This window comes from Dendrobium catenatum, unplaced genomic scaffold (genome assembly GCF_001605985.2).
Source record: "Dendrobium catenatum unplaced genomic scaffold, ASM160598v2 fragScaff_scaffold_1632, whole genome shotgun sequence".
NCBI lineage: Eukaryota > Viridiplantae > Streptophyta > Magnoliopsida > Asparagales > Orchidaceae > Dendrobium > Dendrobium catenatum.
Window position 1 is genome coordinate 941,545 of NW_021320094.1, and position 14,121 is coordinate 955,665.

Below are 14,121 nucleotides of genomic sequence, written 5' to 3' on the forward strand. Positions count from 1 at the left end.
AATATGTTGGACTTGCTTAATTTGGGCTTGTTTAGGCTCAAACCAAATCACTTTTAGTATCATGAGTTTGTCACAACATTACATTTGATCTGACATTAACTTGCTAAATTGGCATTCCGGTGATTTTGAAGTTTACTTTTTAAGTTTTTTTATTTAGAAATTTATTAAGATTTGTGCCTACCAATCTAACAGGATAATTTTAAAATAAAGCCACACAAAATTCTAGAATTACAACACCATTTTTATTCCAAAGATTTTCTCGTAAGTATCCCCATCTGAATGCTCATTTAAATCTAAACTTTAGTTTCATAGAGCACCCCAAAAAATTACTGACATACTAACGAGAGATTATTATGTGCGATGTCCAAATGTTCGGAGGCGAATCCGGAAGCGCCACATTACCCGGATGCACTGGGCCACGGGTGACGTGACGCTTCCAGATTCGCCTATCGAATATCCGGAAGCTGAACGTAATAATTTTTCCAGGCTGACGGCTATCCAGCAGATTATTTTATATTTTATTTAAAATATTAGAAAAAGTTTTTTTGCACTGATTTTTTAAAGAATTTTCAGTAAATTAAATCATAAAATTACACATAATATATATACAATTTTTTAAATTCATTTTTTTATTGAAAGTCTAAACTTATATTCAGTAGATTAATGGTTAGAAAAAAGCATTTTCTAATTTTTTTTAATCTTATGACACATGTATTATTACATTTTAATTTATTATAATATGATAATAGAGCTTTAGTTCTCATATTCTTACCTAAAAAATATTTCAATATTTTAAGAAAATAATTATTCAAAATTTTTTTATTAATGGTTGGAAAAAAATTAGATAAATATTACAATCAATCTAAAAATTTATAAAATTCAAATAAATTTAATTTTAGTTTAAAAAATGTATTTAAATATGAAAAATGTTAAATATTTATTTTTTAACCCTTGACATGTCTTAAGCAAGAATATTTTTTTTTATATAGAAAAAAATAGTTTCTTTTTAAAACTCATAATAAAAAAAGTATATTTATTTGAATCTCGAATATAAATTACTGGTAACGCTTCGTAGGTCGCCTCACCGCCTGTCCGCCGCCGTGTGAAAGACGGAACTGCTCTCTGTTTCAGTTTTCACTTGTGTTCTTGTGAAAAGATGGAGGTAAAAGCAAAAATCTACGAGGAAAACGACGAAGAGGATGTGAAATGGTTGAAGCATTACTGTTCGATGCACCAGATATTGCTCGTTGGCGAAGGAGATTTCTCCTTCTCTCTCTCCCTCGCCAATGCTTTTGGGTCTGCTATCAACATAGTCGCCACTTCGCACGACGCCTATGGTGTCCTTTCTATTCTCTGTTTCTTCTAACTAGAACTCGATCAAACTATTGGAACTGTATTCATCTTTCTTCAATGAGCTAGTCTTGTTTACTACTTTTTGGCTTAGGTCGGTTTTGTGTTCTTGCTGGGTTTTGTGTTTCTTGATGCCCTTGTTTAAAGGGGTTTCATGATAGCTTTTTAGTCTTCTTTTCTTTTAACGCTAAGTCACCGGTTTTGTAAAACTTTATAGGATTTTACCTTTTTGTAAAAGGGAGATTCTATGAAAGCATTATAGTTTTTTTTTTTTTAATCTGGCGTAATCGTATAACACGACTGCATCTTGTTGATGTCTCTTTCCTTTGTTGTATTTGATTTCCTTCTAATTCTATGAGTTTTGAGCATTTAAAGATTTTTTTTTCAGACAATAAAGCTAAGCTTCTTGTCGTTATCGTAGTTTGTGGCCCTTCTGGAGTATTTATTTTCACATGGATTATAAAATTTATAAAATTTAAAATGCCTACTACCGTGATTATCCTCCTCTAATAAATATTTCATATTTATAAATTTATAAATGATTATTTTTATGTGCTGCGCTTGCAATCCATCGGGTGTTTCAATAATTTAGATTGGGTCAATTGATCAATTATGTAGTTTCCTCCCTTCATGGATTTTGTATTTACTCTGACAAAATAATAATACTAATATGACAGTTTTCAAGTTAGTTGCCGTTTGTATGTGCATTTTATTTTGTCTTGTAATGAAACACTACTTTTCCCAGATATTTTGTTGAAAAAGTATAGTAAAGCTCAATCCAATGTGGAGGAACTTAAGAAGATGGGAGCATCAATTGTTCATGGCGTTGATGCAACAAAAATGAAATTCCATGCTGGTTTAAGGACTAGAAGATTTGATAGGATAGTATTTAATTTCCCCCACGCTGGCTTCAAGGGTAAAGAAGATCATCCGCAGCTGATCAAGTATGTTGTATTGCATTCCTGTTTTTATGGAAGCATCAAGTTATTAACACAGCACTGAAGAATTTTTTAGTAAATGCGATCTTTCTATTAACTCAAATGTCCAACTTTCATGGATGTCTATGAAATATTATTGCACCACATTTATGTAATTTTCATTTATTATGTTTGCATAGGAGATCACGAATTTACACCTTAGGGAGTATAGCAACACAATCAGCATTGATATTTATTTCCCTATTTATACATGTTTGTAGATGCCATTTGGAGAAATTATCATAAATTAGTTTACTATCCATGCTTGCTTGGTGTGATATTCTATTTGAGAGTCTAACACAGCCTGTTTTCAATGATGAATGGCTTACGTCCTGTTGATATTTCCTTATGAATGCTTAAGCCTTAAACTGTTTGTGATGTAGGACGATAAAGGGAAGGAGGGGAGGGGGGGGTCATATGAATTTCGAACACCAGGGGGAAGGAAAATCGGCGGCATGCATGGGTTTGGGGAGTGGATTGGTGGAGTTAATGCTATCCTAAATTGACTTTCAGTTTTAAAAAGAGAGATAATTACTCCAATTTAATTTGATATTGATTGAGATTGATTTAAGGGGTTTCCTAATTTAACCTAGATATTTAGGAAAGAATTTGAAATCAAATCAAATTGATTCTCTTTCCAAAATTATCTAAAATATTTTAGGAAAGTAGGCTATCAAAGCGAGATTGGCTCCAATCAAGAGAAAGAGGGGTTAATGGCCTTAATTGGTGGAAGGAAAATCGGCGGCATGCATGGGTTTTTTGGGAGTGGATTGGTGGAATTAATGCTTTCCTAAATTGACTTTCAGTTTTAAAAAGAGAGATAATTACTCCAATTTAATTTGATATTGATTGGGATTGATTTAAGGGGTTTCCTAATTTAACCTAGATATTTAGGAAAGAATTTGAAATTTGAATTCAAATCAAATTGATTCTCTTTCCAAAATTATCTAGAATATTTTAGGAAAGTAGGCTATCAAAGCGAGATTGACTCCAATCAAGAGAAAGAGGGGTTAATGGCCTTAATTGGTGGGATGGGGAATTAATTTAGGAGAGATATGGAAAGGGGAGGAGCCGTCCATGGGTGGAGGGAAAGCTAATGTCCACATTCGATGTATGTGGATCAAACATTTAATGGGATTGGGGGAATTAAATATGAAATTAATTTCAGATTGAGAGTAATTGGAGGAGGCTCCCTAATGTAGAACTTATTAAATTGGAAAGGTTTTGAAATTTAAATTTATTTGAATTCAAAATTGAATGACTTTTCAAATTAACAAAATCTAATTTAGGAAGGTAATCAAGAGGGAGTTTGGATGGATTTGAAATTCAAATTAGATTAATTTGAATTTAAAATCTTTCTAAATTAATGACAACCTAAATAAGGAAAGAGGGATTTTTGGAGGGAAGTGGGGCTAGGGAAGGAGGTGGTCGGCGAGTCGGTTGAACCATGGTGGATCTCAGCCAAGGGGAAGAGGGAATGGAAAGGTGGCAGTTAGGGTTGAAGTTGGGTGGGGTTAGTGAAAGGGGTGGCCACAAGGTGACGAACGGCTTGGGGGGGGGAAGGGGGAGGTGGCGGTCAAGAAAATAAGGAGAAATAAAACAAAGAAACAAAATGATAGAACTTTGAGCCTTTGACACTTCTGAAGACTGACGGGTATTGCGTTGCCCTTCACCAAGGGACTTCAGGCCATGAGCCCGGACCCATCCTGCGGCTAGTGAAAACTCTGATTCCCTCCAATAGGAATCTCACCCAAGTTCTCTCCAAAGAACACAAGTGCAAACAATTTTTTTTTTAATAATTCATCATTCCATAATACAAGAGCAAGGGCCACAAGGTGACGAACGGCTTGGGGGGGGGAGAAGGGGGAGGTGGCGGTCAAGAAAATAAGGAGAAACAAAACAAAGAAACAAAATGATAGAACTTTGAGCCTTTGATACTTCTGAAGACTAACGGGTATTGCGTTGCCCTTCACCAAGGGACTTCAAGACATGAGCCCGGACCCATCCTGAGGCTAGTGAAAACTCTGATTCCCTCCAATAGGAATCTCACCCAAGCTCTCTCCAAAGAACACAAGTGCAAACAATTTTTTTTTTTAATAATTCATCATTCCATAATACAAGAGCAAGGGCCTCTATATATAGGCTTTAAAAGAAAATAAAAGATGATTTTGCCTCTTGGGCTTACATAAGACAAGACCCTTAAGTGAGGGTAAAAACGAAAATGCATAATTTAAATAAAAATACAATTAATAAACTAAGATGAAATAGAGGGATCTTCGTCTCTTCCTTTGATTAACGTCCACCGTCGGATGTCTGCATCAGTTTGGTTTGGGCATGCAAAATTGAACAAAGAGGCAATATCTATTAGGCACGAAGGTAGAATGATTTATAAAGTTATGAAAAAGGCATTTAGCCAAAGCTAATACAATTACAAGTTGTTTAAAAGATTTTCCTTAATTTAAATGAATGCTAAATGCTCTTTTACTTGAATGAATTTATAAGTAGGATTAAGAAATTGATTTATTCACTAGATAGTTGGAATGATTTGTGATGGCATAAGTGATGATGTGCAAGCGCATTTAGTTATAAATATTCCATCACTTTGACTTATATTACATATGTTAGATGCAAAAAAATTTGCATAAGTGGAGTTAGTATTTTATGTGTTGGCTTTTGATAAAAATTCAAAACATAAATAAAAAATTGTAGGAGATTAGAAAATTTTTTACGTGAAAATCCGGAAAGCAAAAAAAACTATAAGGCTTGGACCAGTTGAAATATTCATTTTATAGTAGGAGATGTAAGAATCTTTTTCTTATTCAAAGTTGAAGATGGTAGGACTATTTTGAGAACCGATGTCTAATTTTCCCTGTAAGGAATAAAAAATTAATTATCCACAGATAGATTATTAATATCCAACAACAGGGATAGATCTTGGTAAAAGTCTATAAGTGGGGTTAGTGATTACTAGTGGTGATCATCGATGAGGGTTGATGGTCGTTATTGGCGGAGAGAACATGTGGTTGTTGGCCATGATGAGAGCTAAAAAATACAAGGGAGCTCTCTTCTTCTCTTAACTCTTGGACCTCCCCATGTGTAGAGAATATGACTCTATTTATATGTTTTTTAATATGAGCATTTTGATAATTTGGTCATAATTCAAAACACTCCATCATACCATCTGCATTTATTCCATTGATCATAAAGCATTTTCTAGCAATTAAGTGCCTTAATAATGTCCGGGTTTAGTGATCTTGAGCTCATTTGATTCGTCTCGTTGAACCGCTCGGTTCTATTATAATCAAGCCAAATTTAGAGATCACTTGGTCGGCCAATTAATATATGAAATTTTCAATTACTCATCAAGCGCTTGACATGGGCTCATTTGGGTTTGAATTTGACCACTTTTTGGTATCATTGAGTTCGTCTTTACGATACATTCAATTCGACTAAAGTTTGTTGAAATAAGAGTTCAAATGATCCTAAATTTAAATTTGACACATTTTAATTTAAATTGTATCTCGAGATTCGTGTTGATCATGCAAATTTTTCGTAGATGTATTATTTTCCCCCTTTTTCATATGCAAAAGCTCGTTACATCAAAAAATATATTTAAAATCTTCAAAAAATTTCACTGAGCGAAAATTATAATTTTGAAAATTTTATGAGTCTTGACCACTCCCTAGAGTAACATGGACCTTCCATTGGGAATGAACTATGTGAAATCATCTTCATTATAATTTTAACCTTCCATAAAATCGGCATGCCAGTTGGAGCAAAAGTTGTGGAAATTTTTTTTCTGATCATAGAGGCTTCATTGGGCTTTGATGGTGTTAAAATTTAGTTCAGAATGTTTAAAATAGTCCCAAGAATCCCAAAAAGATTGGAATAAGTTTGTCTTTTTTTTTTTTTGAGAAAATTTTTTTTTTTGGAATAAATTTGTCTGGACTTAAAATTTCAGACTAGACTGGGCTAGGCCAACCACACATTTTTTTGCTTCATATGGCGCCCCATTATAGGCCGGCATTTGTCATGTGTGGTGCCTTATTAAGAGACTTTTTTTTCTTTTTTATGAGATTTTATTCCTCTTATTTTTTATATTTTTTTAGAGATTTTTTCTTTTTCTTTCTTCTTTTTTCTTTTTTTGAGAGGATTTTTTAAAGATTTTTTTTGTTCAATCCCTCTTTCTTCTTTTGTATCTTACTCTTTTTAATTTTTGCATTTCTCCCACATTAATTTTTGCATCTATCTCACTTTAATTTTTGTAAGCTCCCCTCTTTAATTTTTATAACTCTCTTTATGTAACTTTTATAACTTTCTTTCTTTAACTTTGTTAACTCCCTCCTTTTTATAGTATAAATATCCTCTTAGAGGGGAGATGTTTACACAATCTTCTCCTATTCAATTCTTCTATGAGAGAGGATCTCCAATGTCTTGCATAGACGGTGCCTCTCACTTCACAGGCTTCAATAATATATTGCCTTAATAGGCAATGCGTATCCCCTTTTAAGCTTCAATTCACCTCCTTAAAGAGAATAAATTGCTCTTGGCCCAATTTCTTTTTCTCTAGTTATTCTTCTAAGAGAGGATGTTCACTGTCTTGTATAGGTGATAAGGCGATGCCTCTCCTTTCCTATGCTCCACCAAAATATGGTCTTGGGTTGGTGGTGTGTATCCCACTTTCAAGGTCCAGTGCCTCTCCTTTAGGAGTTGCTCTTTTCCCACTTTTTCTTGAATTATTTTCCTAAAACGGGCTCTCCGTTTTATAGACAGTGTCTCCCCCTTCGCAGGCTCTAGTAATATATTGTCCTTGATAGACGGTGTGTATATCCCTTTCAAGCTCCAATGTATGTCCTTCAAGAGAACTAAAAGTTATGAGTAATCTAATATTTTTAATAAGTGATATTTTTTTTTCTCTCAAAATTCCTATTATAAAAGATGCTCCATTGAATCTTATATTAGATGATGACCATAAGAATTATCATAAAATAGTGTAAGCTGATGATGTGATATCTATAATTACTAGTAATTCATTAATAATATTTTGTTAAATTTTTTTTAATGATATTGTAGTTATGACTTGCTGAAAATTTGATCAGATATATTCCACACCATCAAGATGTTTTATTTTTTTTTAAATGAGTTTAAGAGCAAGTTTATAATTTATTTCTGCTCATGAAATTATCAATATTTTAGGGGCATGTGAAGTAAGCTTATCTCAACTTTTATGAGAATAATGACAATTGTTATTAGACTAATTATTTCTTTAGAGATCGTTGTGCAATCTTGACACTAAAATATTTCTCAAGAATAAAGTTGATTTACATGTGATGCCTAAAGTCATATCATATGTAAGAGCAAATGGTTAAGGCTTCGAACAAAAAATTCATTAAAATGTTGGACTAGTCGACTTTTTGTGAAGATTGACTGAAATCTTCTTGAATGTCTAATGAATCTTTTGTTCGAATCTCCAATCATTATTCTTCACAAAAAAAAAAGTACTTGCTCAAATATTTAATTAATTTGTTTGTTTGAATATTTAATCATTTGCTCCTATATGTGATACGACATTAGGTATCACATGTAAATTGATCTATTCTTCAAAAATATTTTGCTGTCAAGATTGCACCACTATATCTAGGGGTGTCAATTCGAGTCAACGGGTGGGGTTCAAGTCCAACCCGAGTTGACCTAGATGTAAACGATCTGACCTAATCCCAACCCGATTTTACAAATGGGTCGGGATTTTCAACCCAGACCTGACCCACGCGGGCTACGATACGGGTTTACCCGACCCGACCCACTAACTTGGAATAGGGTTTAGGTTCCGTTGAGGTTGACTGATCCAGCACGAGTGCGGGGCTTGCGGTTCCATCGAGCACGAGTCGGTGAGTGCACCAGTGCAGGGTGCGTCTATCCCTAGTCATCGAGGTCGACTGGTCTAGTGGGAGTGTCGTTCGACGACTCGAGTGTAGGCAGGGCATTCCGTAGGGCCACAGGTGATGAGGGTCTGCCTGTCTGGACTAGGCCCGCTAGACCGTGTTTCGGTGATAGTAGTGCCTTTGGAGAAGGGTTGACAAATGAAAGCGCATCAATTCGGGTCAAACCCAGGTTATCGGGTTGACCCGAACATGACCCATTTCTTTATCGGGTCGATATGGGAAATTTTCAGGTTGTATTAGGGTCGATTTTTTTGGGTCATGTCAAATATTGACACCCCTAATGATTTCTGAAGAAGACAATTAGTTCAATAACCCTTATTATAGTTCTGCATGTAAGTTGAAATAAGTTTACTTCGCTTGCCATCAAAATATTAACTAATTTTGGAGCTAAATGAAATCGTAAATCTAGTTGTAAACTCATTTCATAAATTCTAAATTACTCTGATGGTGAGGAACATGCCCGTTCAGATTTTCTAGAAATCATAATCACAATTTCATTAAGAAAATGAAATTTATTATGGAATATTATTAATGAATCGCTTGTAATTATAGACATCACATCATTGTCTCCTACTGTCTTATGAAATTTCCTTGGACTATCATCTAGTATGATTTGCTGAGCATCTTTTGTTTAGAGAATTTTCATAGGAGAATGATCACCCATTGGAAATATTAGATTACTCAAAACTTTTTCTTTTCTTTAAAGAAGGGTATTGGAACTTGAAAGGGGGATAAGTGCCACCTATCTAAGAATATATTATTGGAGCCTATGAAGGGAGAAACTGCCTATACAAGATAGTGGAGAGCTTCTTTTAGGAGAATAATTGGTGAATATATAGTCGAGCAAAAAACAAAACTTTCTTCTGAAGAAGGGGTGCTGGAGCTTGGAAGGGAGATACACACCGTCTATCTAAGCCTGTATTTCATTAGAGCCTATGAAGGGGCAGGCACTACCTATACAAGACAATAGAAAGCCTATCTTAGAAAAAGATTTATAAAAGAAGTTAAGGGTAATTCGTTCTCTTAAAGGAGGGGCATTGGAGTGTGAAAGGGGGGATATAATGTAAATTTAGGATATTATTCTACTGGAGCTTGCAAAGGGGGAGGCCGCCTATACAAGATAGTGGAGAGTCTCTTTTATGAAAACAATCGGAGAAGTTGTGTAAAGAGCAATTCGTCCTCTTGAAGGAGGGGCATTAGAGCTTAAAAGAGGGATATGCACTGCCTATATAGCATAGTATTTTACTTAAGGCTGGAAAGAGGGAGGCACTAGGTGAAGGATTGAGGAAGAAGAATTTGGGCCAAGGGTAATTCATTTTGTTTGAAGGGGGGCACTAGGCTTTGAAGTGGGGATACGCACTGTATATCCAGGATAATATTTTACTTGAACTTGCGAAGTAGGAGGCACTGCTTATACAAGGCAGTGGAGAGCCTCTTGACTAGTCCTCAATCCAGGAAGAAGAAGGCAAAGAGGGTACCTTCTCTATTGACGGTTGCAAAAGTAAGAAGTGGAGATAAGTGAGAGGGGTTTGGCGATTGTAATTTGGATTAAGCTGGGAATGGTTAAGAGGGAGGATAATGGGAGAAGTGGATGATGTCGTAGCGTTGGTTGCCTTAAATAGCAAGAAGGGAAGTTGTGGACCGGAGAATTACATGAAAATCGTTGGGGCTGATCGGAGGAATGTCTTATGATGAGCCTCAGAGAGATTTTGTTTTCGCATGTTGGGGTCTATCCTATTCACGGAAGATTGTTTCAAATTATTACAGAATAAAGATATAAAACTACCATTAAATACCTCATTATAGTGCTTAACGCAAAGGATATAGCAAGCTTTAAACATTTATGCTTGAGTTGTGATGTAAACCTTATTTTTTGTTTGCTTTATGCGTAGGACGTAATTGATGAAAAGATATGTCAAGTTATTTTGTCAGATGCTAGTGATATATTTTAGGTTGAACTGATCATGCAGAATCCCAATCAAGTTGAATCTATTTGCATTCTTTTTATGACATCGAATTATTATGTGAATATTGCAGATGATGCAACTCAATTCTCCATAATAGTAGTTCTCGATATAGCTTAGTAACTATATCAGTATCACCAGTTTTTTTTTCTCATTTAGTTTGTATAATCTGACAGCCACTTGTATGCGTACTTTCATTTACAGACTAATACCTACCCCTGTTAATCCACTTGAAGATCATACTTCACGGGCACAATTTCCACCTCTGTTAGATCAGTATGAAACTTTGTTATGCCAGGACCTAATATTTGGCTTCCACTTATTCTCCAACAATTCAAAATGACGATAGCGTAGAGTATAATGTACCACGTGGAAAACAATATATTCAATGGAGGGTAGTGTACCCACTGATGAGTCTAATGATAACGAAATTTAGGGTATGCTTTGTTTAGAGGATTTCAGAACATCAAACACAATTTGCCAGGCACGAAATACTTTGTGACAATGCTTAGATCAAATATTTAGTATACCTTCCAAAAAAAAAGTTAATGAAATGATTACAAGTATGCCTCACAATCGACTAGATTGAAAAGAAATGAAGGAAACCTGAAAAAAAAAAACTTTATAACCTGGCTAAAAAAAATCTCATTTAGGTTTCGTTTAGGATGGTTTTTTTACTGTTTCTTAAAGCAGTTTTTTAGTACAAAACTTTTAAGAAGCAATAAAAAAGCTGTCCCAAACAAAACCTTAATAAAAAAAAATGGTCTTGTTACCTTCATGGTGGGCGACTGATCTCGTCCTTGGGCCAGTTGCCTACTATGTATTTCCCTCCTAAATTCTTTGCGAATTGTTTTTGCTCTTATCACACTAAGTTCCTTTTTAAAATTTGTCCAAATGTTTGTAGTAAACTCTTTTGGAGGAATTGGTTAGATGAAAATATAGTAAGCTTCCTGTTCCATATAATTTAAGTTTCATATGAGAATAATTAGAAAACTGTAATTATTCTATATATTTAAAAGCATTATACATTGGTGAAAATATTGGTCTGTTATTTCTTAGTATTACGGGTACTTCCTTTCTATCATTCGTTTTGGGTTATTATTCTTTTCTCAACCATCATTAAATGACTTCTTTGAATATATCAGAGTACAAATGATTTTGAATATTTTCATTTCTCAAATTCCTATCGTATTTAAGTTCATGCCAGTTCTTTATCCCATAATCAATATGTATGGCTCAAAATTTATCAAGAAAATTCTCAAGTCATCTTCATCCCTACAGTAACTTCTTTTTTATCAGATTGCACAGGCAGCTTGTGCGGGGTTTTTTCAGAAACGCAGGCCACATGCTCCGGCCTTATGGCGAAGTTCATGTCAGTCACAAGACCGCCGCACCATTTTCTCACTGGAACCTCGAAGAACTTGCCGCCGAGAACTCACTTGTTCTTGTTGAATCTGCCAATTTCTGTATTGAAGATTATCCTGGCTACAATAACAAGAGAGGAGATGGATCCAGGAGCGATATACCTTTCCCTCTAGGAAAGTGCTCCACCTTCAAGTTCATAATTGGACACATCCACAAAACAAAGAATCCTTTAACAAAGATTGATTTACTGCCTTCACAGCCTTCTATAATCCCTGTAGCGGACAATCGCATTGTATATGGAAACATACCTATCGATCATCTCCATCGACCAGTCAACTATGAGAGGATACCCAGAAGCATTAATGGTTTGGCACATAGAGATACTACTAATCTATGGCCATTTTCTAGCTTTAACAGTTTAGGCTTGAGGATTCAGGGCACTAATGATTTTGAATTTAGAGAGAAGGCTCCATTACCACTGTGTAGGGTTAACAATTTCAGCTTGGGTATGGTTGAACTACAGTTATCAACTTTTCCTGGAGTTTCCCTACGAAGTAGCTTTCCTCTAATTAGTAGCTACAATACAGATCTATTAGAAGCACAAAGAAGGATTTCATTAGGCCATAATTATTTGAGGCATTATGAAGAGCTTCATAGCAGGGGAGTTTCAATTCTGGAATGCAGGAGAATGTTCCAGCGGCAACCCGGGTGGGGGTGGGATGAAGAAACTCGCCGGAGAGAGCTGTTTCTTTGTCATGGAATATGAGTCAGATGCTGTTGTTGCAATGGTGGATACCTTGCAAAGCTGACTGGTATTTTGATTCTCCTAATTTCCCCTGGTAATCTGGAGTTGTTTTGTGGCATAGTTAACTTTTTTTTGGACTCTTAATATCTGGTGCAGATATGCTGGGTTATAATAGGATGCTTAGCCTGAGGAAAGTGTAGTATGTAAGCTTGTTATATAAACATTAACAGGCATTACTCTTTTGGAGGATGGGCATATGATGATGATCTAAACAAAACATTTCTCTTGAAATATGTTAACTTATTTCTCTTCAGATGATTTTATGGATGATCGTTAAAGTTTCATTTGGGACGGCTTTCTTACGCTTCTTAAAACAACTTTTTAATAATATGAATATGATATAGGTAAATGGCCATTAGAGCAAGCAATCTCGAGCTCACGCGCATGAAAACTTACAAACTCCAACATTGAGACCAAACTAATTTTTTATGTTTTTTGTACTTCATGTTCCAAGAAAGTTGCTTTTCTTTTCACCAAAACATTAACACAAACAACTTGGAGGATCCTTTTATCAAATCTGAGCTTCCAAGTTCCTCCACAAATACTCAAAGCAGTATACTTTAATACACACTAACTCAAACCCCACTAAAAGATAATTCAGGCATTAATCAAAGAGATTCTCCAAATTTTCCTATTGTGACACTCTTATGAAAGTCCACCGTACATGTTAATCACCCTTCCTGCCTTTGTGATTACCAAGCAATTCAACAATGGCAAAAAAGTATTATGAACACATTGGCCAAACAGCCTTTATCAGATTATATATCTTATGGTTTTATTTCATAATCTCACCAAATTCTTGTTCTAAATATTTCATCTTTGTTTGATCCTCAATCCAATGGTCAAGCCTCAAAAAACTCTCACTTGCAAAAGCCAGATCTTGCAGATATTTCTATTCCAGCCAACGATGATGCTATAGCTTCGATTCGATTGATTCTTACCAAATTAGTATCTGCAATTTGTGAGGGCCGTTCTAGTTATCTAAAAAATGGTTGATTATCTTATCATTAATCTTATCACTCTTGAAAACAACAAAGCTTGTCTATCCTTTTAACCCAAGGCAAACATGTTGTCGGATGCAAATGGATGCATAAGGTCAAGTATAATTCTAACGGCTCCTTCAATGAGCATAAAGCGCATCATGTTTCTAACATTTATATTCAAAAGGAATAGAAATTATTATGTGCGGTCATCAGACCGTCTGGAGTCAAATCAGATTGCATCAAATCACCCAGTATACAATGGTATACAAGTGTGGTACATAACAAAATGGTGATGTGGCGCGTCTTGGTTTGCCTCCAGACGGCATTCGGTGACCCCACGTAATATTTTCTTCAAAAGAACTGAGTAGTTTCGGAGAAACTTTTTCCCTTGTCGTAAAAATGGTGACGATTAAAATGTTACTTACTCTTAGCGCAAGTCAAAATTGATTGTCAGCACAACTAGACATTTATAGTGTTTTACTTGTTAAGATTTGTTTGAAGTAGTTTACATGAATTTGTCAGTAGGGTACTCCAGTGAATATTTCATTAGCCCCAATAGTCCTCTAACCCGAGAGTCTGTCGTAACGGCGGCACCGCCTAATGCCATAGCGCTCCCCAAATGAAACTTTAGAGGGAAAAACATAGCATTGCTTCTCATTCCTCGACTGAAGTTGAATATCAAGCATTATCAAATTGGCATGTTTTGCTTCCAACCTCTCTGCCTTCCCCCCCCCC

The 14,121-nt window shown here is 35.3% G+C and overlaps 1 protein-coding gene across 1 annotated transcript; it reads left to right on the forward strand.

Moving 5' to 3' along the window:
* The first annotated feature begins 406 nt into the window (after window positions 1-406).
* Window positions 407-12,545, forward strand: LOC110099062. Its single transcript, XM_020826086.2, has 4 exons — window positions 407-493; window positions 1,076-1,337; window positions 2,096-2,294; window positions 11,533-12,545. The coding sequence occupies exons 1-4, from the start codon at window positions 407-409 to the stop codon at window positions 12,362-12,364; spliced, it is 1,380 nt and encodes a 459-aa protein (XP_020681745.2). The 3' UTR covers window positions 12,365-12,545.
* The last annotated feature ends 1,576 nt before the right edge of the window (window positions 12,546-14,121 follow it).

Bases quoted from the DNA above. Each gene is read 5' to 3' on its own strand.
- LOC110099062 (XM_020826086.2), top strand. From the start codon at position 407: ATGCACTGGGCCACGGGTGACGTGACGCTTCCAGATTCGCCTATCGAA. The intron at 1,338-2,095 runs GTGTCCTTTCTA...TACTTTTCCCAG, and splicing joins CACTTCGCACGACGCCTATG to ATATTTTGTTGAAAAAGTAT. The intron at 2,295-11,532 runs GTATGTTGTATT...CTTTTTTATCAG, and splicing joins GATCATCCGCAGCTGATCAA to ATTGCACAGGCAGCTTGTGC.